We start from the raw sequence: 25,173 nt of genomic DNA on the forward strand, positions 1-25,173 counted from the left end.
CACTGCAGATAAAAATCTTAGCTGTGTAAAAGTATGAGAAACTATATAAGAAAAGTATCATTAAGGCAGAGTGAGGCACTATATATACAGGTTTTTGTCATCCTCATGTCTGTTGAACATATTTTTAAAAAGAAGCTGAAACACAGGCCTTTGCCTATGAATGTATGTGCACCTGCTGGGTACACAACACATTTCATATACTGGATATGCACATTAGCTTCATGGTTAGTGCCATTTCCAACACAGATATCAATTATAAATTAATCACTCAGAATGGTGCTGGGAAACACTGGACTAAGGGCTCCTCTTCTGAACAAGTACCAAAGTGCAGCAGTTCAAGCTAAATGCAGCCCAGCACTGCAGGCCAACACTTCCACCCTCTGCCCAGACTGCAGTAAATGGGGTTTGTCCTACAGTTTAGAAAAAAACTCTAAATATAACGATCCTGAGTCAAATCACAGATATATTTGAGAGTAAAGCCTGATATGGCTTGGGAGAAAACTGCTCACCACTTCCCTCATCTTCCTGGCATCTAATTTTTATGCAGAAAGATGAAGAAATGTCAATATGTATAGAAAGCCCTTTGGAAACAAAACTTGCATTTACTTCACTGGGAGCATTCAGTCTGGCTCTTGACCATTTAAACCAGGATATTAAACATACTTTAATTCTCATATTTCTGTTAGAGCCACAGTAAAAATGGTTGATGTTCAAAACATGAAGTTGACGCATATGAGAGATCCAATCCCGTGCTGGTGCCAACAGCGAGGTGGAACCTTGTGGGAGCTTACAGCTAAGGTAACTTTTGCCCAAAGCCTGTACTGAGCTTTAGCATCTCTGGACACTTTCTGATGCATCACTCCAATATATTTGGTTATTTTGATGCAGTTAAATGTATGAAAGGACAAATGGAATCTAGCGGATGGTTTAGAAAACAAAAAGCCAGATCTGTTTCAGATCCCATAGAAGACTGTACTGTGGAATACCTGTGTGCAGAGTTACCCCACCTCAAATTATGGAATTAACAGTGTGTTGCATAATAAACAAATTAATTAGTGCTGAAAGACACATAATTGGTTTTAATGTTATTATTTTAAAATATTATGGTTGTATGAAACCAGCTTATTTTAAGCTTTTATAGTATAAAGCTGCCTTAAATCAGCCTCTCTGTTGAAGCAGATACCATTTGTATTATTGCATATGAATACACTTGAGCCTGTACTTGTTGATTCAAAGATCAAATGAGCTTTTTTTGGCTCAGCTAGCAGTCTTTATAAGGCGTATCAACTTGAAAGTTTTAATGCAAGGAGCATTGCAATTGGACAGGCTGTGCAAGAAAAGCCCATTCACTGCAAATTAATGTGGTAATTTATTTAATCACTTTCCCTCCTAAGACATTGATGGAATCAAATGAAAAAACATGAGAATTAGATAATTCAAGTAATTAAAACACATTTCTAAACTTAAATGTGTTTTCACCATTTAAACACATTTAAACACATACTTTATGCACCTTCTTTACCGATAAGTGAATAGGTTGTCCCTTACCACATCATGTAACATTTAGATCTGTCGATTCAAGAGATTTTATGTTTTCCCACCAGGTAAGTTCCTGGTTTTGGTGATTCTCTTTGTAGCAAGGTAGAGTTCTTTTACTGCTGTTTTTGTCTTTAATTGAGCTGCCTGGAGGGATCACTGACGGCAACATACCAAGCTCCAACTGCTTTCTTCCTACTACACTTCATAAATATGACCAAATATACCTGCATTACATTTTCCCCTTACAGCAATGTCATTGCTAACCTGAAGCAAAACCTGAGTGGGAATACTTTCAACTACTGCAGAAGCATCTGCTGATTCATCAGTCATTATGATAGCATATGCTTCACCGAAATTAATGAATAAATGCATTTTTACAAGCATGACTAAAGGCACTGATCATCGGGAGCTTGTAACATTTCTATCTCTGTTTCATGAAGAAGCAGGAAATGGTTTGAAACAGCTCTGAAATGTCATTGGAGTTTTTTTACAAAATACATGGAAGAAATAGTTTGTATCTGGAATGGGAACTGGCAGGAGAGCTTTCTAGATCCACCTGTCCCACAACTTCCTGTTACCTTCTGCACCCTTCCTAAAGCACAGAGTTGCCTGCTGCCAGCATAAGCACCCTGGAGCACTGGGCAAACGGCTGAAGCACAGCTGGGAATTCATGTGTGTGCTCCTCTGGGATCAGCTGCCACAGATCTGCCTTTTCCTAGCAGAAACTTGCCCATCTGAGATGTCCAGGTTTTAGGAATAAGTAGATTATCAAGTAGAAAATTACAACACTGACCAACTAATGATATTGAAAAATCAAAAATCATCATTTTCTGACTACCATGCTGAAGATTTCCTTGGAGAATATTTTGATACTATGCCTTTGGATGCCTTCCTCCTTCTGGTCTCTTTAAGTAGAAGTCTCAGCATTCTTAAGGTAGCATACCCTGCAGGGTGCACAAATGTAGAAAACTAACTGGGATGTGTTTGGAAGCCTCAGACACATACCTAATCTTAAAAGTATGTCCACATATTTGCAGGCTGAAAGTAAAACTAATGAAAATAGTTAGCTGTAAATTTCAGCATATTTTTTTAAGGCAGTCTCAAAGTACAGAGGAAGTTACTCTTGTTAGATAGTTCATCTTCTCCCTTTTGTCCAAACTCTGCAACTCAGTTGTGGCTCCTCTCAAGCCTTAATGGCTCTGTGAAATTATCTATGTACAATCATATTGCTAATATAAAGGATTTAATTGCCATCAAGGAAAGTTACCTAATCAGAAATAAATGAAACAGTAAATTGGATGATATAAACAATTTATAAACAGTAATTATTGGTGTCAGTTATGCAAAAATACTTCCACAGAATAAACAGGCATTCTAATGAAGAATTAAGTATATGTAAGCTATAATAGAAATAATTATTAACAGAAATATGTATTCATATTGCTAATATGTCTTATTCCTTTTTTGTTCTTTGGTGGACTGTGGATCTTCACTCCTTGTGCTGGTGGCACTCTCTTAAGTCCGTATCTTGCACAACAGGGCAGGGAAGTGCAAATCTTTGCCATGTTGATTCACTCAGAAGCCGTTGTTTCCAGCATGTGGCCAACACAAATGGCCACATACAATTTGAGGATTATGACTCAATCTCCTGGTTTCCTTTAGATTTAAATGATAATGTTACAAAAAGTTCTGAAGCTGTGCTTTAGACAGTGCTAACCACAAATCAAGATACTAAATGTCCAACAATACACTGCAGTAGTTTCTCCTTTTGGAGGCAGAGGAAACACAGCTAACACTACACTGTCTGCCTCCTTGCAGCTTCAGAAAGCAGGTTGGTGTTCAACTTGCCCTACCAGTGATAGATCCATTTCAGAGCTCTCATCAGACCTTCTGCCACGATCATCACCATCAAAACAAGGCATAAGTCAAGTCACTGTAATTCATGAAGAATTTTGATTGACTGTTCTCATGTGCGAGAAGTAGCAGCTCTCCATACATCCACATGTGATAACCTTGCTTCGCTCCAACTTTCAGCCAGCACTGGGGTAAGTTGGATTTCCCTGTCCATTGAGGCCTCCAGGTGCTGACATAGCTCCTCTTCATTTTCCCAGCGTAGGTGATCCCTACTGCCAGCCACCTGGTTTTGGTGCAGTGACTCTGCTTCCACTGGATTAACTAGTGATGTCCAGTGTGCCTCTCCTGTCCATAGGGCTGGGATCGCAGCAGCCAGAGCAGTGCAGGAGCTAAGCCGGGGCTGACTCACCCAGGAGGAGGAGTGCGAGCTGTGCTCACCAAGACCAAGTGACAACAAGTGATAGAGGTGCTGCTGCACCGGAGGAGGGAGAGGCAGACACCATCTGATCTGTTGCCTGCTAGATGGAAAGCCTGCAGCTTGGGTGGAGCAGGTCCCTCCTGCCCCTCACTCCCGAGGGTGTCATGCAGCCATCTGCACTATGCAAGATCACAGGGCAGACAAGCTGCCAAGGAGATAAGAAGCAAAGGGTGTGAGGAGCAGGTGGTGCCTTTACACCAGACAGAGGGTTTGCTGGGACTAAAACACAGGGTGCAGAACGGATGCTTCTCCTGCAGCACCCAGCAACACTCCGAGCAGCTGAATCTCTCTGCTCCATGAAATGACCATAAAGGCCATGGTCCAGGAGATAAGGAGAGGTGTGAGAAGGGCAGCTGGGTGTTACTTGGAGAAGGCTGGTCAGGGAAGTGCCACCAGGTGGTTGGGCAGGGAGGTAGCGAGGTCCCGTTGCGGTTGCTGGTGTTATCCGTACTGGGAGGAGAAGGGATCTTAGCGAGGGCTCCTGGAAGCAGCGGAAGAGCCTCCATTCGCACTGACGGAGGTAACGCCAACACCGCTCACGCCGGTCCCTCGGCGTGTCCGTCAAGGGGTAGCAGGAGGGGAAGAGAGAAGAAAAATCCAAACTTTCCCCCCCTTTCTGGTAAAATAAAAAATAAAAAAAATCCTATTTGAACATAAAAAGCCAGGCTGAGAGAACAAGCGCCTCCCCGCCACCCCGCACGCCCTCCGAGGGAGGAGGAGCGGGTCCCGCACCTGCTCCGCGGGGCCGCCGGGCGCCTGCGCGGCCGCGCCGCTGCGCGGGGCCGCGGGCGCCGCCGGGGGCAGCGGGACGGCGGCCACGTGACGCCCCCGCCCGCCCCGCACCGCGCCGGGGCTGCGCACCGAGCCGGGGCACCGAGCCGGGGCACCGAGCCGGGGCACCGCGCCGGGGCTGCGCGCCGAGCCGGGGCACCGAGCTGGGGCACCGAGCCGGGGCACCGAGCCGGGAGCATCGAGCCGGGGCACCGCGCCGGGAGCACCGAGCCGGGAGCACCGAGCCGGGGCACCGAGCCGGGAGCACCGAGCCGGGGCTGCGCACCGAGCTGGGGCACCGCGCCGGGAGCGCCGAGCCGCGGCACCGAGCCGGGGCTGCGCACCGAGCCGGGGCACCGAGCTGCGGCCGCGCCGCGCCGCCCCCCGCCTCCGCGCCCTCCACCCTGCCCGCGGGGCACGGGAGCCGGTGACGGGAGCGAGGCGGAGTCTGGAGGGAAGATACGGAGAGATAGAGATTTAAATCACATCCCCGGCTGTAGAAGGGGCAGCAGCAGCAGCAGCCCCGGCGCAGAGGCACGGACGCACGCGCCGAGACAGGTCTGCCGGCTCCGCCGCTGCTGCTGCTGCTCACCATGGGTGCCGCCGCCGCCGAGCCCCCCAGCGCCATGGGCCTGGTATCCAGCGTGGTGAACGATACCCTGGAGTTCTACCGCTGGACCTGGAGCATCCGAGGTAACGCGCCAGGGCGGCCGCGGCCCCGCCATCGCCGTTCCCGGCGCCCCCCGCCCGCTGCCACTGATGCGCAGCGGCTCAAAATGGCTCCATCTCCCGGGAGACGCGGAGCGCGCTCCGGCTCCCCGGGATGGGGCCGCGGCGGGGGCAGACCCCCCCACTGCCGCCTGCCCTCCTGGCCCCTCCGGGTGCGCTCGGTGCGGTGTTTGTTTATCCGCCGTAATCCCGTGTAGCGGCCCGGGGTGCGCGGGGCATCGATCCGCGGCAAGGTGAGCGCGTCCCCCCGGCGCCCGCGGATGGACGTAGCGAAATCCGCTTCCCAGGGCCGTGGTTCCTCCGGTTCTCTGCCGCCGCGGCGTGCCTTGGGGTTGTCATACGGGCATCTGATGTCGGAGGTAAGCGAGGCCCTCCGGCACAGCCGGTCTTTGGCTTCTGCGGCAGGTGGGAGCCCCACGTCGGCATCGCGTGGAGTTCAGCAAAAGAAATGAGGAAATGGTTGTTACCGCCAGTGCAGCAGCTTTTCATTTTCTATTAAATATGTTTGGGTCAGTCCTGCTGTTTTCCGTTTTCAATGTGCTCCACTCCTGTATTGGCACTCCACGACTGCAATGTGGCAGATGCTGAAGGAAGAGTCAATGTTTTGGAATATGGAGAAATGTGCAAAAGCAGCTTGCAGTGCTGGGACAGCAAATGAGGTGGTACCTTGCTGCAGTGACCGGTAGCTCTGGAAGTGTTATTGGTCAGCGTGAATGGTTCTGTCTCGTGTGTCAAATGAAAGGAGTCGCTTTCACAGTTGCTATTGTGAGTAGCCACGGGCAGCTGGCAGAAGGATCATTTACTCCTCTGGATGTTTTCTTCACTTTCTCGTTGTTCACGCAGCGATGAGGTTTAGCTATTTTGAAGCACACAGAGCAAAACTGGAGTGCGTGCAACTGTGGATGTATTTCGTGGCAATGTGATAGGTGGGAATGCGGGGCCTTTGCTACAGACGGGAAGCTCACTGCATCAGCAGTCTTTGCTTTTCCGCCCCCCCTCCCTTCTGCCATCTGTCAGATAATAAATTAATATTATGTTATAGATTGAATGAGCTCACTTTTTTCACAATTTGCCTTTCCATAGCTTCTGTGTTTTGCTATATTTTAAAAATTGAGCCTGCATTATTTTTCTCTTCTGTTTTTAAAACTGCCAGAATATGAGAGCAAATAAAAATGCTTGCAGCAGCACTGCATTGTAATCTGCCAGTGTTTGCTCTCTGACTCTTGCAACATACAATTGTTCATAGACTGCCAGGTAACAAATGAAAGAAATGCTATTCTAGTCAATCAATAGCATTTTCAGATGGATATAAAAATAGATGTGGGTACAAAGTTGATAACTTTATCAATTACTTGATTTGTTTGAAAAAAAATAACACAAGTTCTGATGTATTTCCTCAACTTCAAAAATGTTAAGTCTGTCAATTGACCAGGTCTGTTGTAAGCAAAAATGATCAGAGGAGGGAAAAAAAAAAAAAAAAAAGGAAAAGCAAGTAAATATTAAGAATGTAATGATAAGTAACAGTGATGCTACACATAGAGCAAAGTTTTTTCTTCTGCTTCTTTGGAGGATGTTATTGCCCCTAACATATGTGTAAGTCTTACTAATTTACTAATGGAAAAATTTTAATTTTTGCTTTAAGTTCAGTAGAATTGCTGTTAAAGCAGGATTCCATTGTAATGAAGTCATCAGTGCTATCTTGTGGAGCTTCTTGTTCAGATTTTGAATTACAGCAGGTCCCTTCAAGGTTAGTTTTGAGTAGAGCCTAAGTCACATGACAAACACATTACAGTTCTTATTTATACCCAGCTGTATGTGGAACAAGGTTCTCCTGTAGTTTTTACAGTCAGGTAGGGATAGATGAAATATGTAATATGTCACATTGTAGTTACAAGAGTTACAAAGTAGCTCAGGATAGAAAGTGTTATTCATGAGGCAATGCTGTGTGGCTCTTCAATGCTGTGAAACAATTTTTAATGCCCTAAGTTCTGCAAAAATACCTGCTCAGTTTGCTGCTTTTCTGCATGTTTGTTTGTTGAGATAAAAATAATTGTCTCCCTTTGCCATTTCTGAGTGAACATACAGCATACTTTCATGTAGTGATATGGACAAGGTAAGGACATGTAGTGATAGGACAAGGTAAGGGCTTCAGACTGAAAGAGAGTAAGTTTAGATAACAGGAAAAAATTCTCTCCTGCAAGGGTGATGATGCACAGGAACAGGTTGCCCAGAGAGCTTGTGGATGCCCTGTTCCTGGAATTGTTCAAGTCCAGGTTGGATGAGGCTATGAAATTCTAGTGGAAGGTGTGTCTGCCCATGGAAGGGTGGTTGGAAGTAGACGATCTTTAAGGTCCCTTCCAACCCAAACCATTCTATGATATGTTAAAATTGTAAATTCAGCACTGTTATGAATTCATGCAATTCACCTTTGTGTTAAGAGCTATGACAGTAATGTTGCTCAACAGAAAACACAAATTATGGCATGCAAGGCCATTGCCTAATGTTCAATATCATTAAATAAAAAACTATACCACGCAGCAAAGTTGCTCAACAAATGATGCTATGCAATAGCATTACACAATAAATCATACTGAAACACTACTACACAGCAAAATTACACAACAAAATGTGAAGAAATTTTATTCCCACTACTACTCCTACACTTATTCTCTCCATTTCCCACTTCCATGTTTTATTGAACACTTGTGTCTTTAGCCCTGTTCTCTGTATTCAGCAAGATTGTCTTGCCAGTAGGTGTTTTCTCCTGCTGCCTCGGACTCCTGTGATGACACTTGTGTAGAACTGTGCCAGAACATCCCACTGAGTCTTGTGCTGCTTTATTTTTGCACATTAAAGGTTTGATCATTTTTCTCCTCTGCTTTGTGCTATTTAAAAAGCAACTGACCTTTTCTGAGACCAAAAAAAAAAAAAAAAAAAATAAACCCCAAAAGGCCAAGTATATAATGAGCCTAAATGGATTTTGAGTTGATGTTACAATTTCTTTTAGCATTAAGCATGCTGTCTAAAGTTGATTTGTTTGTGGCTTTGGTTTTTGAAGTCTTGCATTTGGGAGTAATAGCAGAGTTCTGTGACTTTTTTCCCGAGTATATTATCAAATACATTTTCAGCATTAGCTTGATGCTTTTGCTTGTTCATTTGTTGCAAAACTACTTTTTTCTCTCCACCCTTGACTACTTTTCAGACCCCTTTCATGAAAGCCCAATATCCATTGTAACCATATATTCACTTAGGAGGCTGAAGGACATAAGTTAGGAAGCCATAATCTTCAAGAAGAAATAGAAAGGTCAAAAACATGTTCTTAGCAGTCATCGAGAGCAAAAAAAGAGGTGGTCAGAGGAACAGTTACTATCAGGAAATATGATCTAGGAATTCCATGCCCTTATTTCTGTCAGGGCATGGGACCAGTTGCATGTAATTGTTAGGGCAGGGCTTCCTTCTTTCTCTCAGCTCGAGTAGCTGGTTGGGGTTGGATTTGCCAGGAAGGATTAAGAGTATGATTAGATGACTGAGCAAGTGACTTAAAGGGAGGTTCCAGGCTGAGTCCAGGGGAACTATTACGATGAATAACTCAGGACACAATCCAGGAAAGTAGAGTGTGGAAATCTCAAAATGTGGGTGAAGAGACCATTGTCAGCTGGGGAAGGGAAATAGGAGACTGTGGCTTGAAAAGAAGATTCATGAAACACTGTTCAAAAATATTTATTTAGAGGAGCTACTTAATTTGAATTTACTGAACTAAGGAACAGAAGGCTTTACTGACTTTGGGTGAGAATGATTGTTCTTGGAGCTCAAGAGTTTAAAGGAAGCAGGGCCATCCCAGGCCACGTGGGGCTACTTTGGAACAGCAACTATTTACAGCTGTTGCAGTTAATAAGATTACAGACTTTTTCCATCAGTAGGAAAGGAGAGATGCAAACTTTCACTTTAGTGGTAGAGTAATGTTCTACCTAGCATCTTGTTCAGGAGCAACCTCAATTGTAGGTTTTATCAGTTGGGTCAGAAGTCAAAGGCAGTGAGGATGGAGATGTGAAACTTAAAACTTGTTGCTGAGAAGGTGAACCAGTGGAGCAGCTTCCTTGAGAACACTGATTGCCATGAACACTTTTATTAAGAGATCTTGGGACCAGTTTAAAACTACCCAGGAAGTTCAGGTTCATTTTCTTTTTCAGTCCAGGGAACAGAACCAGAACAAAACACATTTATTCTTCCCTTGTACCTTCCCCCATAGAGAACCCAAGTATGACCAAAGGATCCTGAGTGTTTATGCTTGAGAATAATTCACTGGGGTGCTTAGCAGAGCACTCTGAGTGCAAGTAGTCCCTTGTAGCTGAGGATTTGTGCCAAAGCTGGAGGCAAGTAGAATGGCAGTGAAAGTGCTTCAGAGGATGATGATGGGGAAAGAGAACGAAGGGTGAGATTAAGGTTCATGAAGTCTGTTTCACAGAAACAAAGCAGAACATGTTCCTAAACTTTCAGAGGGCTGGCTGAGCATCAGATGTGGTGATAGGCACAATACTTGTCTTGCAGATACAATATTCTCCTCAAGGGAATAGTTTCTTCAGTCTCTGGCCATGACTGCGTAAAACACAAGGATTAGACAGGGAGAAACATACTGGAAATGGAAAAGCTGTCTGACTGGGCTGGCTGTCTGGCAGCAGAAACACAAAGGAAAATCCTGTGGCAGAAACAGCACATGGAGAAATTGATTGTGAAAGTAAAGAATATTAATGCCTAGATAATGAGATTGCTGTCAACTAAACTGAGCAATTGGAGCTTATTTGATTCATTTGACATTTAATTGCCAATTAGTGAAGGGAGGGAATTTATTAGTGAAGAAAAAAATAATGCTTGGTATTGAAGGCAATTTGCTGAGTGTTTGAGGGAAATTCTACCCCCATTTCATCATCAGGAGATTTTATCAGATTGTACAACTCAAATGACATAATCAGAACTAAACAGATACCAAGCATTTTTGGAAGTGGAAACGTCATTCAGAAAAGTACATTAGTGAAGAGGAAATGTCTACTTAGAGATCTTGGGTCAGCAAGCTTCAAGACCTTGGTCATGAAGCTAAGGAACAGAAGGCTTAGCTTCATGACCAAGAAAATAGGAGAAGCAAAATGAACTCTATGCATAAGAAGCTGAGTTTTGAGTGGAAGACTTCTCTTTTCTAAAATGAAGGAGGAGAAGTTGTAGGGATATATGCAAATCTCAGCTCCAGAAAAGACATGAAACAGAAAAAAACCTTCAAAGAGCACCAGCAAGAATGTAATACAAACTTCTGTTTGAACACTTATCAGCATATTCCAGAAGGAAAAGGAAATGTGTAGACAAAATGACAAGAACATAACTGCATATTTGAAAATTCATTCTAAAACTATGTAGGTAGCATGTCTTTAAACCTTTGAAGGAAATAAGTTGTTATGAATACTCTTAAAGGAGAATCCATGGGAAAAGATCTGGAAATGGCTGTATACAGAATTTAAGCAAGCTGATTGCATGATCTTAATACCTGCTGCAGAAGGCCAAATTATTAGATTTTTAGAATTCAGCACATGGTAAATTTCTGTTGCAGAGTTCCAAGCAAATAATGTTTCTCAGCTGAGGCATCATGAGGTGCAAATCAATATGTGGTCCTGGAGCTCATAGGGCAACCAGAGGTGAAGAATTCTTGAGAATTTGAAATACCCTTGCTATGAAGCAGATGCATTCATCCCGGAGACTCCACTGTTAACACAGATTGATCAAGGATAGTGGCTGAACTCTTGTTCATAGATAGCCATCTCTAGTTGGAGCACCTTGACTACTAGGAGTGTTCATAGTTGTCGCCCTGCATTTGTGCTGTGCTCAGGGTGAAGGGGCCTGTGGTTATAGATATGAACTACCAGAAGAGGCTGTATTTAAGGCAGCTATGCTGTGCTGTCCTGTGCAATCAGGGAAGAATGTCAAAGACTGCACAAGGACAGGTAGTAGAAGAAGCTTAGGGAACATAGGATGTAGTTCCTCTTAAGGTCTTGTAGATCAGGAGTGGGTGAGGCAAGACTCCACTTATTCCTCTGCCAGTTCAGATAGGTTTTTGGAGTTACTTGATTGATTAGGAGAGCATTTAGATAAAAGATGAATGAATGAAAAGACTCCAAACAGATATGGAGAAGACTTTGAGAAGAAGAACTTGCTAGGATGCAAGGCTAAGTGAGAAGAGGCTGTTGTGTGTACTGAAGAGTTTTTTGAGGTAGGGCAAGTGAGGTTAAATGAATGCCTGAATGGCCTGAAAAAACTGGAGCTAAATGAGAGTTCATTTATCTAAAAATAATTGACCATTAAAAGAATGACAGCTTTGGCTTTTAAAGAGTGTTGATATGACTGGGGTGTTCCCAGAGCACAGAAGTTGTGACAGTGTGATTTTAATGACAGATCTGATCCATAAGGTAGGACTTCTCTGACTAGTAAATATATGACAAGGCCTTGCTTTCTCAAGCTGTATTTGGAAACCAAGTTGGAGCTACCACTGCACTTCATAAGGATCTCTTTGAGTGGGACTGACTGACACCTAATTTAGAAGGATGTAGATGCTGAATACAGTTCCTGGATTTTGTGTGGTGACAAGTGGGTACTCAATGTTGTCAGACTCAAGTGCTTCTGAGTGTATGAACTTCAACTTGTGGAATTTTAAGGATGCAAATGAAGGCAGCTCTGAAATTCAGGCTTGGCAATACTTAGGTGTTAGCCCTGTTGGGGTTTTGAGTACTGCATCCTAGCTACTAGGCAAAGCAGTAAGTAGCTACAAGGCAAGCCTGGAGATGAACAGAGTGCAGCGTGGTTTGTATTAACTCATTTTGTGTGTGCTTGGATCTCAAGATAAGCATGAACTAAATTACCTTTCTCTCATGGAAGGTGAGGGAGAATAATCTACCAAGTTTGGCTTGCATTTGATGCAAGATAGGGATGCCTGTGGGCATCAGTTACCCTTGGTTTTGTGTTGCTTGGTGCCTTGAACTCAATTTCTTTCTTTAGGTACTTGAATAATTTCAGTGGTTTGATCCTTAACTCCCGTCCTGGAGCGTTCACTCCCTCTGTGGCATTGTGTCTGCATGTACCATGGGATTCTTCCCTTGTGTTTGCATAGCAAGGGTTTGCTACTAGGGGGACTATGCTAGAAGCTTCCCTCATGTCCAACAGAGCCAATTCCAGCCCATTCCAAGGTGGGCCCACTCCTGGCCAAGGCTGAGCCAGTCAATGATGGTAATAAAATCTCTGTGACAACAGTCCCACCATCAAAAGCAGCATGGCCAGCAAATTGAGGCAGGTGAGTTTGTCCCTCTACTCCACTCTTGTGAGACCTTCCACCTCTGGGGTCCCCAGCACAAAAAGGACAATGACCTAACAGAGCAAATCTAGAGGAGGGCCACCAAGTTGTTCACAGGGATGGAGCACCCCTCCTATGAGGAAAAGCTAGGAGAATTGGAATTGTTCAGCCTGGAAAAGAGGAGGCTTTGGGGTGACCTAATTGTGTCCTTCCAGTAGCTGAAAGGAGCCTACAAGAAAAATGGAAAGAAAGTTTTTACAAGGGCATGTGGTGAGAGGATAAGGGGGAATGGCTTCAAATTGAAAGAGTGAAGGTTTAGGTTAGAAATTTTTGGAAAAAATTCTTTATTCTGAGGGTGGTGAGATGCTGGAACAGGTTGTCCAGAGACATTCCCAGTCTAGTGGAAGATGTTCCTGTTCATGGCTGAGTTGTTTGCAGTGGATAATCTTTAATGTCCCTTCCAAACCAGGCCATTCTATGATTTTACAATAATGTATTTAAGAAGAGGGGGGAAAAATGGCACAGAAGTAATTGCAGCCAGAGAAGAGAAGAATGAGAATATGTGGTACTCTGCAGACATGGAGGTCAGGGAAGGAAGGCAAGGAGGTGCTCCAGGCACTGGAGCAGAGATTCCCCTGCAGCCCATGGGAAAGACCATAGTGAGGTACCTGTGCCCCTGATGCCTTTGGAGGTCCATAGGGTGCAGAGATCCATCTGCAGCCAATGGAAGAGCCTCACACCAGAGCAGGTGGATGCTATAAGAAGGCTGTGACCCAGTCACAGGAGAAGGCTCCTGGAAGGAAGGATCCCACATTGGATCAGTCTGTGAAGAGGTGCAGTCTGTGGGAAGGACTCAGGCTGGAGAATTTAATGGAGGACTGTCTCCTGTGGGAGCAACCTGACATTGGAGCAGGGGAAAGGCTTCTCCTAAAGAAGAAGCAGCATCAGAAACAGCACATGATGAACTGACTGTAATCCTTATTCCCCATCTCCCATTGCCACTGACAGGGAGAAGATAGTGACTCAGGGGTGACGTTAAGCCTGGAAAGGAGGGAGAATTTGGGAGAAAGGTGTTTTTCAGGTTTGTTCTACTTCTCATTATACAACTCACATTTTGATTGGTAATAAACTCAAGTAACTTCCCCAAGTCACATCTGTTTTGTGCATGACTGTAATCAGTTTGTGACCTCTCCTCATCCTTCCTACTCTCTCCAACTCCCTGAAAGATGGCTGCAGTCAGGTGGGGGTTGGTCTCTTTCTCCAGGCAGCAGCTGACAGAATGAGAGGACACAGTCTTAGGCTGCACCAAGAGAAATATAGGTTAGATATCAGGAAAAAGGTTTTTACAGAAAGAGTGATAAAGTACTGGAATGGTCTGCCTGGGGAGGTGGTAGAGTCACCATCTCTGGAGGTGTTTAAAAAATGAATGGATGTGGAACTTGGTGCCATGGTTTAATTGAGGTCTTAGAGCATGGGTTGGACTTGATGATCTTGAAGGTCTCTTCCAACCCAGTGATTCTGTGATTCTGATTAGCTCATGAGCCTTATCTTCTATTTTCTCTGCCCTGTCCAGCTGAGAGGAGAGTGATAGAGCAGCTTTGGTGGATACCTGGCCTTCAGAGAGGTTCAAACCACCACATCCCTAGTTTCACTTTCTGTTTCAGCATAATCATGAACTCTTGACTGTTTGGTTTGTTTCCATTGTATCTTCCTATTCCTCTTACCTATTTCTGCTACATCCATTCTTCCAGCTCTTGCATATCTTGTGCTTAGTTTACATGCTTAACTATGGTGTTCTTCTGTTTTCTTTTTTTTAATCTGCTTATAGATATTATCTCCTTGATTCTTTCTCCCCGTTAAGACAAATAAGAAAACAAAATGTTTTATTGCTTTCTGAATGTTCCTAGAACATTGCTGAAAGAAGTGAATTTGTAACCCATGTCTTTGACTTTTTCTGTTGAGCCAGCAAATGTCTCTGATGTGATTTTATGTCCTTCTATTCTTAGAACATCTCTTAGAACATCATTGTAACACCTTGTTTTTAAATGGTTTGAGTTAAAATAAAGGAAAGAAAAAAAAAAGAAAGTAGTTAGTAGTTAAATCGACTACCTGGGTTGTAAATAGGAGATTTCATAATCATATTTTCTACACAGTTTTTATATTAAGTGGTTTACCAGGAACAGATATGCCTAATAGAAATACTATAGAAATACTTATATACAGAGTACCCTAAAATGCTTTGATAATTAGGTCAGGTTTTTTTCTACTCTGTCCAATCTCCATTTCAGTGATACTTTGATTTTTTACAGTGAGGGAGAAACGTTATTGCTGAAACCATTAGAGATGCTTGGGGCCCATGTGTTAGCATGGAAAGTAGCACAACTGTGGAAGTGAAAAGACTTGGTTGTAGCAGTCGTTCGGACGTGGACATTATATAGCTTCCAAACTGATGATTTTGCTACTGTGTACTTAGTGAATGAAAAATTCAGACACCGATCATTCTTTTAATCACTTTTGGGTTAAAAGCATTTTGTCATTCAGTTCATATTTTGAAAATCAGCATTTCAAAATTAGTCTTTTTTTTTTTTTCCTTTGTGCTTGGTTCCTCACCTCCCCCCCCCCCCCCCCCCAGTTTGTCATTTTTGCTGATGTTAAACGGGATGTTGAGGAATTAAGTTCTAAATGTTTTAGAGTTTTGTTTTTCCTTAGAGGCTTTGACTGATGTATTTGTGTTAAGCTAACAGAAGACCAAATGCTTCTCACAACTGTAAATTTACTTCTGCCTCTGAACTTTGAAGAGCTAATGCATTTCAGTAACTCCTTTTGTAGTTTTTAATCAAAACAAAAGTCTCATCTCATTCATCCTTCTGTAAAACCAAAGTGATGAGGAGCATCCTTGTGATAATGCAAACAGGAAAAACAGGTAGTTTATCAGAGAATTTTCTGTGCTGCTTCTGCAAATTTTCTCCAGTAACTTTCTGGTATTATTCTTAGGTAGATTTCACTTGCCATTGCTGGTTTTCATACATGCTGAAGCACTGCATTTAAAAGTCTCTAAATGTTCATCTACAAACCCAAATAGCTGCGATGCAACAGCATCAATGTAAGTTGTTTATGTTTGCTGTTTAGTTAAAGATCACTATCCTTCTGGTGTGTAAGCACATTAGACATGTCCCTTGTATGCTGAGTAGGTAGCACTTCTCTACAGTGGATAAGACCTTGCAGAGTTATTATTGAACTGATTTTAATAATCCTTCACATTTTTCAATGAACTTATGTTTAAACTGAAGGACTCCAGTAGCAATATCTATCTTTGGAGAAGATCATCATACCCTGTGATCATCCCCTTCAGCATTATAAAACTCTGGGTGGGCCAATAGACTAATCTGTTATTGCAATATTGAATGTGCATAAATCCTGCTTACTGATACTCCTACAACTATTTTCATAGTGCCAAACCCCAGTGCTTTTGTAGGAAGTAGTTACATGTCCAGTCTGAGTTTAGACACATAGTTTTGACAAAAAACATAAACATTTGAATAGAAGTTTCAGTAGAAGAAAAGCTTTTTGAAGTGTGTTTTGTGCAATACTGCTACTGCTTTAGAAATACAGAGACATATGCTGGATCATAAAGTCTGCAACTAATTTATAAAATTACATTGTATAGTAGGGTTGGGGGTTTTGTATGCTTTTGTCTGTTCGCTCCATAACTTATAATATTTAAGAAAAAGCATGCAGGCATCATTGCATTGGGAATGCATCTTGCATTTGTGATGTTTGGAAAAGAAGATTTGGCAACCAGAAGAATACTTCATGCCTTAAGGGCTTGTATCTTGCATATCTTGTGTAAGCTTCAATAAGGATTATATTTTTGTAATTTCTTGAAGCAGAGCATTTGTACTGTCCCCACAAATAATCATTATCAGTGGAGGAGATAAATATAATTTGAGCAAGGCAATCTCTTTGGATGTGAAAATCCTGTGACTTGATGGCAAATTGTCATGTGTCCTGAACTTCATAGTAATTTCATTACTATCCTTGTATTCCATTACACGTGTATAATGTAATTGCTGTATATAGGCACAAAGACAATATGGTATAAATGACTGCTAGGAGTCCTGAGAAGACTGGGATGCTGGTCAGAGTAATGGGAAGGCTAGTGAAAATACATCTGGCCTTTAAACAACAAACTGGGATTTGGCCTTCCTGTTACTTTAATGGGAGTTTATGAAACACATGCACATTACACAGGTGTTCATTAGCTGCAGGAGATGTTGCTCTTAGCTGTGTGGCATTTTGATTTTATGTTGCTGCTTACAGCTTTAAAGAAGACTAAGCAGTCCATTACAAAGCCCTGAAATTCAAAACAAAGCCACAGCTGGTTATGGGTGGTACCTGTTAGTCTTGCCTTGTAGTCTTGGTTTTGGGGCAGGCTTCTCTCATTTCTGACCGCAACAGAGTTTTATACAGCAAACTTAGAATATGTGGATTTCATTGTTTTGATTTTTGGGGTGTGCTCTCATTATTCATTGTTCTTGAGGCTGAATACTCTTATTCTTGCACTTTAGTTTTATGTTTTATGACTTATTAAAATGACAATGCTTTGCCGTAAGATGTTGATGTCTCTTGTTCTTGCTCTGAACATATTTGTTCCTGACTAGTTAAAGCTTAAGGAGAGACAAAGTACTTAACTCAGATTTTTAGATCTGTTATCAAAGATTAAAAAAAACTTGCTTTCTCTCTACTGATCTACTAAGAATGAAAAAAAATATTTGAACCAGATCAGCTGTTATGCCTTTTTTTTTTTTCCTGGGTTTTGGGAACCGTTGTGCATATAATATCCTGTGCATGTCATCCTTAGTTTACCAATACCATACATGGGAAGAAGTCCTTTACTGTGAGGGTGGTGAGGCATTGGAACAGGATGCCCAGAGAAGCTGTGGATGCCTCATCCCTGAAGTGTTCAAGGCCAGGTCGGATGGGACTCTGAGCAACCTCTAGTGGGAGGTGTCCCTGCTCATGACAGGGTGATTTGAAGTGGATGATCTTTAATGTGCCTTCCAACCTAAGCCATTCTGTGATTCTCTGATACTCACAATTTTGTTTTCTTGCCAGTTATTACCACCATTGATACTGTGACATTATGATAATAAAGAATTTTTTGCAAGATAAAGCAGCAGGGGCTTGACTGGTTCCTGAGAAACCAGTGCAAGTCTGATTTAAATGTTTGTAGAGTATACAGAGATGAGCATGAAGATGATTTTACAATTGGAAAATATGCCTGCAGGTGAATGAGATTAAGTGTTTCTTTAAGGAAAATTAAAAAAAAAAAAAAGGCAACTAGTGACGGACCTGATAACTGTTCAAAACTACCCAAATGACGAAAGAAAAAATGATGTGTCTAGGCAAGAAAATTACACTGAACTAGTTAAAGTTTAATCCTAAACTTTAATCCTAAAGTTTAATCCTAATTTTTTTGGCTGTAGAGAGCAACTTTATGCTAGTTAACATTTTACATCAAGCTGCTATATGTTCTACCAGGCTTGCTGCCTCTGAAAAGTCATATCCTGTACTTAAATGGGAAATTCTTCTTAGAAAGATCTCTTGGCTTATACATGTGTCAATGGAAGCTTCATGGCCTTTGCTTTGTAGATGATATTAGATTCTTTCTGAGTTAGATACAGGTATCTTTGGCCCTGACAAACTCCTTAGAAACACCCATAATGCCAGAAGACTGCAGACATTGCCAAGTATGATAGGTGAGAAAGAAATGTAAACCAGCGATTCTTTTTGTCCCAGTCATTTTGCTTTCCTGCATCAATCTGTCTGCACAATCCCTCCTAAGAAGACATGGACTTTTTTGCCTGAAACATGGATGAGGCTATAGGGATATAATTTTAGTTAATGCAGTAACTTCAATCTGCTATTACAGGATTTCTCATTAAAGAAACTAAAAACTGATATTTTTAGCAATGGGTCAAGAGGAAATGGCCTGAAGCTGTGCAGGGGGAGGTTCAGGTTGGATATCAGGATAAATTTCTTCACTGGATGGGGTGCTTAGACATTGGAATGGGCTGCCCCAGGAGGTGGTGGAGTCACCATCCCTGGAGGTGTTCAAGAAATGACAGGACATGGAATTTAGTTGCTATGGTTGACATGATGGTGTTCAGTCATAGGATGGACTAGATGATCCTGAAGGTCTTTTCCAACTTTAATGATTCTGTAACTCCACTAATTGAGGAATAGAGTGCTATCTGTGCAATGAATAATCAGTAGCAAAGCAGGTAAGTTAATTCAAACAATGACAACCTAAAAGAAAAATTCATTTGGGGCCATATGAACAGCTCTATTAAAATAATAGTAAGTGAATAGAAATTTTTTAATTCTACAGATTTTCCATCCAAAAATATATGGCCTCTCAACTTTCACTCTGCAATGTTGCTTCATTTTCAGTCCATGTAGTCATGTGCTGTTTTAAAGGCTAATTTTATAGCTTTTGTTGTTGTTGTTCTGAGGTGTTAGTCAGAGACTGAACTTTTTTCTTGGAATTTCTACTAACTGCTAACAGTAAATCTACTTTTAAATTATTCTCATGTATTGCTCAGTTTAGTTTAAAAGCATAGGGTCTAATCAGATGGATGCTTATTCAAGTTTACTTTCAACAGATCCAGTCTGCAGCGGTTGTGTAGCCAGAGCGAATCTTATATTCACTTTTAAATATTTACATGACTGAACCAGTATTTCTAATAATAATCTTGGAGAGAAGTTTATTGCCTATTTATCTGTAGCCAGAAACAAAAGGGGGAGGGAGGGGATCACTAAAACACTAAAATCACTGAAGGAATCTAATGTGAAAATTCCATAAATAAGGTGTGTGAACTTATATTTCTCACCTTTCTTTTTTTATATGATATGTGTTTTCATTTTGTAGTTATTTCAGTTATAGTGGTAATGGAACTAACAAGATGTGGGACATTCTTAGATAATTAAACCACTGGTTTATGGAACAGTACTTCAATTAGGTAATATTGCTTTGCCTTCCTTATATTGTGGAGTTAAAATTTTACTTGTTCAAGGAAATCTTTCTTAAACTTGAGGCTGGCTTTGAGAGTACTGTTGTTGAAATAAAGGTGATCTGCAGAGAGCTCTCATAGAACCACTTTTAAATGCTCACTGTCATTTCTGCAGTGTCTTTAGAAATGTAATCGGACAGATGGATGTGCTGGATTGGCACTGTAAGTGTCTTTGCTGAGAATAGTATCAATAGCTATTAATAACTTTGAAAGTCTCTCCAGATAAATTAGTGAGTACCGACCTTATAGCTCAGGAATATATATGTTGTTAAACTGAAGATTTTCTAAGTATTTATTTTGAACCAAGCATGAACACAGGGAACTGCAATAAGCTTGTATTTTAGTGATGTAATATTTTCTCTAAAACTGATTTTAAAAGCAAAGATAATCACCATTGTACTGTTTCAGGATTTCTTGAGGTGAATGTCAAAGTGACTGTGCTATGCATTTATTTGCTTATTTTTAAGGTTTGTATTTCTTGGGGAAAGAAAAAAATTGATCAAATGCAGGAAATTGAACCATCTAAAATGCTATCAGAAAGGAAATGCTGAACCATGTTTAACAGAAATGCTTGCATATTAAAACAGTTACAGTATGCTTCTCAAAAATTTCTTGTGATTTTTAATGCTAGAACACCACCACTGCAGCCTTACTTATTGAAATTCATCTTCACTTTCCATCCATATTTCAGTATTGGTTAATTTTTTATTATGTCCTCATTGGACATTGCCAGGCAGGATATTCAGTCCTTTTCATTGGTCCTGCTCTTCTTCTTGCTTTGAATTAAGAAATTAAGAAAAGGGGTGTGCATTTCTTGTTAATTTACCCACAAAAATAATTACATCCTGCAAAGGTAGGTACCTCAGGGCAATTTAAATTATTCATATACATATAAATAATAATATATATACTTAAATATAATACATTTACATACACGTATAAATATATAGATAAAAGTTCTTCTGGTTTTTTCCTTTGCAAGGTGTAACTTTAGAATGTATATACGCAAAATGGCAGGAAAGCCTTTTGTATATACATTTTTCCTGCTATTTCCTTACATAACAGTTATTTTCTATCAAGAACATGTAGTAGATGCCTTAGTCTAGGCTGGATTCATTTTTGCTATAAAGTGCAACCCTGAGTATTTGTTCTAAAACTTTTCCCAGGTTACCAGAAGAACACTGTACTACAGGCTGTGCCATTACAGCAGACATTTTATTTGTGATCGAATTAGAATCTGGGTCTTGGGATTTGAAAGACAAACGCATTAATCCCCTGAAAGATTCAGTCAATCTCTGTCAATTCTAATCAGGTAAAGGCATTGGTCTTTTTGCTTCACAGCAGTTGGAGGGATTTATTTCAAGCTTATTTCATCTTTGAGGTAAAAATGTCCCTTTTCCATGTGAAATACTGCAGGATTTAATGCACTCATATGTCCCCTTTAAGGTATCACAATTCTCTGTAATTTGCAGAAATCAGCACCAGGTAGTAAGGAGGACAAAATTATGCAGGTTTTGCTAAAACAGAATGGAGGCTGGGAAGGAGGAAGGTGTTGGAGTAGCTTGGAAAATTTGCCACTTGAGGAGATGACTTAAGATAGTGAATTTATCTTTGAAAGAGAGCAAGGGTCTGCATTTTACAGAGTTTTCTGTGTAAAACATGAAAAAGCAGGCTTGCCAGGTAAACTGAAATGAAATTGGTTTTGTATAACCTTCTGTGTAATAAGAATGGAGTTGACTTATGATGCAACAAGTTACTGTGCTTTATCCAGGAGAGATCCTGTGATGAAAAAATTCAGGGATTAGTAGTATTATGTTTTCTGATGCCACAATACTAGTTAAAAATAATCATATGCAGAAGCCCCTAGATGCCTTTAAAATAACCATAAGATGGTGTTTGTAGTTAGCCCAGTAGAATAGACTGCTCTACTGTTTTGGACAGCATATACTCCAGAACTGAATTGCCTACCGTGTTCCCTCTCATAGAAGAATTTTGTATTTATAATTAGTTGTCCTAGGGGAGGTCAGGCCCCCAAAATGGCAATGTTGGATACCCTGTGCAGTGTGTTACAAGATTTGTATCAGTAATACATGTTTTTCCTGTAAATACTTCAAGACTTTTCTGAGATGTGGTGGCTCACTGTCCAAAAACAAAGGGAAAGTAACAGGCTGAGACCATGGTATGGAAGAGTAATGGCAGCTTCTTAGGTGTTCTTATATAATTGTCAGAGTTAATGAAATATATTTCTTTGTTTTCTCCAGTGAAGTCTTTCAATTTGTTGTATTTGTGGAAACAAGGTGGAAGAATTGCTTACAGTGCTGATAAGGTGTGAGGCAAAGCCTACTTTCATCTGGGTTTTAATATAAATTATCCCTTTGTCTTTCCTTTTGCCCTCTAGTGAACCCTCATTCTTCCATCTAGAAGTCCAGAAATCTTTGTCTGACACAAAAAGAAATCTGGAACAGGTAGTGGTTTCCTGTTTTCAGCAGTGGGTGGTAATGTTCACCTCCTGGCTAAAATTCAAATCTTCGTCTGTCGCATTTTTTTGTATTGCCACTTTAGTGTGCAAGATTATCATGAAACAATGTGTTAGAGAATAGAAGACAGATTCTCTAATGTGTTTTTTTCTGTTTATCCTCTTTGTATTCCTTATTGCAGGAAACCTGGGAAAGCAACTGTGTTGCTTGCCTCACCTGCTCTTAACTCTTTGTACATTATAGTGAAGGGAGATCTAGATTTGATTAAGCATGCCACTCATTGGCTATTCCCAGAGCTTTCTCTTAACTGAGAGACACCTTTTTTCTTGTTTCATGATGAGTCCTTGCCTTTTACTTAGTACCAGGTAGATGATGAGGTTCTCTTCTTTTTTTTTTTAACTTTTTATTTCTTGGTTGTGGGGTTTTTTGGGGGTTTTTTTGTTTGGTTTGGTTTTTTTTTCTGGTGTTACTTTTTGGTTTTAAATTCAAATTGGTAATCACTAAAGGCAAGAAGGAACTAAATTGTAGAGTGTAATAATTGCAATGCAGTAGTGATTTCAACTTTGGTAGGTGGTTTCAGGAGCTTGACAAAAAGTTAAGTGGTAGCTGTCTTCTCTCACTCTGTTCAGGTCCTCTTTTATTAAATCTATCTTATTTTTTGACACTCCTCCCTGTAGTCCTTGCCCTACCTTGCCCTTGGCTTCTTTTGGTGGCTGTGGCCACATGGCTGAATCCCATCATTCCAGCAGCATCAGTGTCCCTTCTTGACGTTTCCATGCATTAGGATGAATTTTCTTTTCTGGTATTAACAGCCATAATGGAAGCAGTTAGGTTTCTCTTTCTGCTTTTCAATTTCTTTTTAGGCCTCCTAGCACTTGGAATGGGCAGCTCAGTTATTATTAAATCATCTGGAAGTAAGAATAATCTGTTCTCTTCATTTCCTCTTTCCCTAGATCACAGTATTTGATGTTTATTTGAAATAGAGGGCCTCATGAAATTTGTTCCTAAAATTAGGTTCTAATTTGTGGCCTTAAGTACAACAAAGGAAACAAGAAAGAAGTGTAGGAGAAGTAATGACAGCAATGTTTTGTACTTTCCTCATTTTCTTGATAAGAAGGGTTCTCTAACTCGCTGGTTCTATGCCTGGGATCAGGAATTAATGTATGGTATAGGGATTTTTATGGTCTTTGACTTCACACTACTCTAAAAGAAACTTGTCCTCTAGGTGAATCTCTGGCCAGCTGCATTTGTGAGTTTGCCCATACTTGACTGAAGGCAGATGTTTCAGATGTTTGAGCTTCCCAAAGAGCTCTCTGATGTGATTTCCATGGGAACTGTAACTGGCCTAAGCATCAGGAAAATAATCCAGTTAGTATCATAGAGGTGTGCAGTATCTGAAGTTCTGATGGTTATGAAGTAGTAACCTTTTATCTCTTGCTACAACTTGATATTAGCCTTCAGGATGGGGGGCCATGTGACACATGGGACAACACAGGCACTAAGTAAGGAGGTGTCTTTGCAATCTCATCTCTCTTCTAGCAGAGCTGTCTTCTAATCCTAGATGTCACTGTTTCGTCAGGCTGACACTGCTTTTTTCCATACTGATCTAGAACTTAATATAGCATATTCTCAGCTCTGAAATATGTGTAATGTAAGTGGATCCTGTGAGTGACTGAAGGAAATACTGTAAATAAAACCTTTGTTTCCCATATGGCAGCACAGATTGACTAGAACCATCCCTTTAGAGCTCTTTTATTTGGTTGTTTTCTGGTAACACTGTTAGTATTCTGTCTGAAACATGAGACTGACCTACATCAAGTAGCACAGGTTATCAGCATAGAACCTGTATAAAATTGATAGGAAACTTTCTAGTGCCTAATTTTAAATAAAAGCTACTGGTTTTATCTGTATTTTGCCCAATTCATGTATCTTTCGTTTGCGGTGGTGATGAATATTTGATTATACTGCCACTGCAGTCATTATTCATCATAAGCAAAATTTGTTTGGGGGATTAGTGAGTTGATTTGTATTTGGGCTCATGTGATTCTGTTTGCTTTATTGTTTTGGGTTGTAGAACTGGACAACAGAGCTTGAATGACATAATGAATCTCTCTGTGAGATAATGTGATATAGTACGGCTTTTAAAAAAAACCTATTTTCTTTAACCTTCCTAGAAAGAATGAGTGCATTATGTTTCTACTATCTGATGCAGCTATTCCAGGAGAAAATAATACTTAACAAATTCAATGCTTAAAGTGATGATGGAATATATTTTATTCAGACCTTGTTGACTCCTTCTGTTTGCTTCACTCCCCCAGACAAACGTGTTGATGACTGGCCCTTGATGCAGTCTCCATTTCCAACCCTGACTATAAGCACTATTTATCTCCTCACTGTCTGGCTGGGCCCCAAATGGATGAAGACAAGAGAGCCCTTCCAGTTACGCTTCCTCTTGGTTGTTTACAACTTTGGAATGGTTCTGCTCAACTTCTTCATTTTCAAAGAGGTGTGTATGCCCTCTTGCAAGAGGGAATTCTTACTGAGGTTTGAGGATGTCAAAATGAAAATGATGTTGCATATTCTTGATGTCTATTGAAAATTAATGTTTTGCACAGACTTTTAAAGATGAGTTTGCCTTTGAGGAGAGTATTTCTACAAACACGTAGTTTCTGAAAATAATTGCACTAAATGAGTCAATAGAGAGAATTTGTGTTTGACGTATTTCAAGTTCTTCTTAGGTTTATGTCTAAATACTGGAGAGACTAAAATCTGTAGATTTAACACCCGTAACTGATACTTTTTTTCATCTTAATAATCCTAAAGGGTATCAGAATGTATCTTGTTAGAAATTGAGTTATTTATGCTTTCAATGTGATTATAGTATTTAGAAATTCAGATGTCTGTTGTCTGTAGTAAGGAAAAGTA

The 25,173-nt window shown here is 41.0% G+C and overlaps 1 protein-coding gene across 4 annotated transcripts in view; it reads left to right on the forward strand.

Annotated features, from left to right (window-relative positions):
* The first annotated feature begins 5,026 nt into the window (after positions 1 to 5,026).
* The window catches only part of ELOVL4 (ELOVL fatty acid elongase 4), a 40,225-nt gene continuing 20,078 nt past the window's right edge, over positions 5,027 to 25,173 (forward strand). For 3 of the 4 annotated variants that reach the window (XR_013339746.1, XR_013339747.1, XM_021541601.3), the window contains exons 1-2: positions 5,027 to 5,335; positions 24,567 to 24,754. Coding sequence is in view for 2 of the 4 variants with exons in the window: in XM_021541601.3 (XP_021397276.1) it covers positions 5,236 to 5,335; positions 24,567 to 24,754 (288 nt within the window). In the remaining 2 variants the exon portion in view is untranslated. Of the gene's footprint in view, positions 5,336 to 5,498; positions 5,731 to 24,566; positions 24,755 to 25,173 lie in introns of those variants that run through there. The other variant, XM_077782320.1, reaches the window with a different exon arrangement.

Source organism: Lonchura striata, chromosome 3 (assembly GCF_046129695.1).
Source record: "Lonchura striata isolate bLonStr1 chromosome 3, bLonStr1.mat, whole genome shotgun sequence".
NCBI classification, from domain to species: Eukaryota; Metazoa; Chordata; class Aves; order Passeriformes; family Estrildidae; genus Lonchura; species Lonchura striata.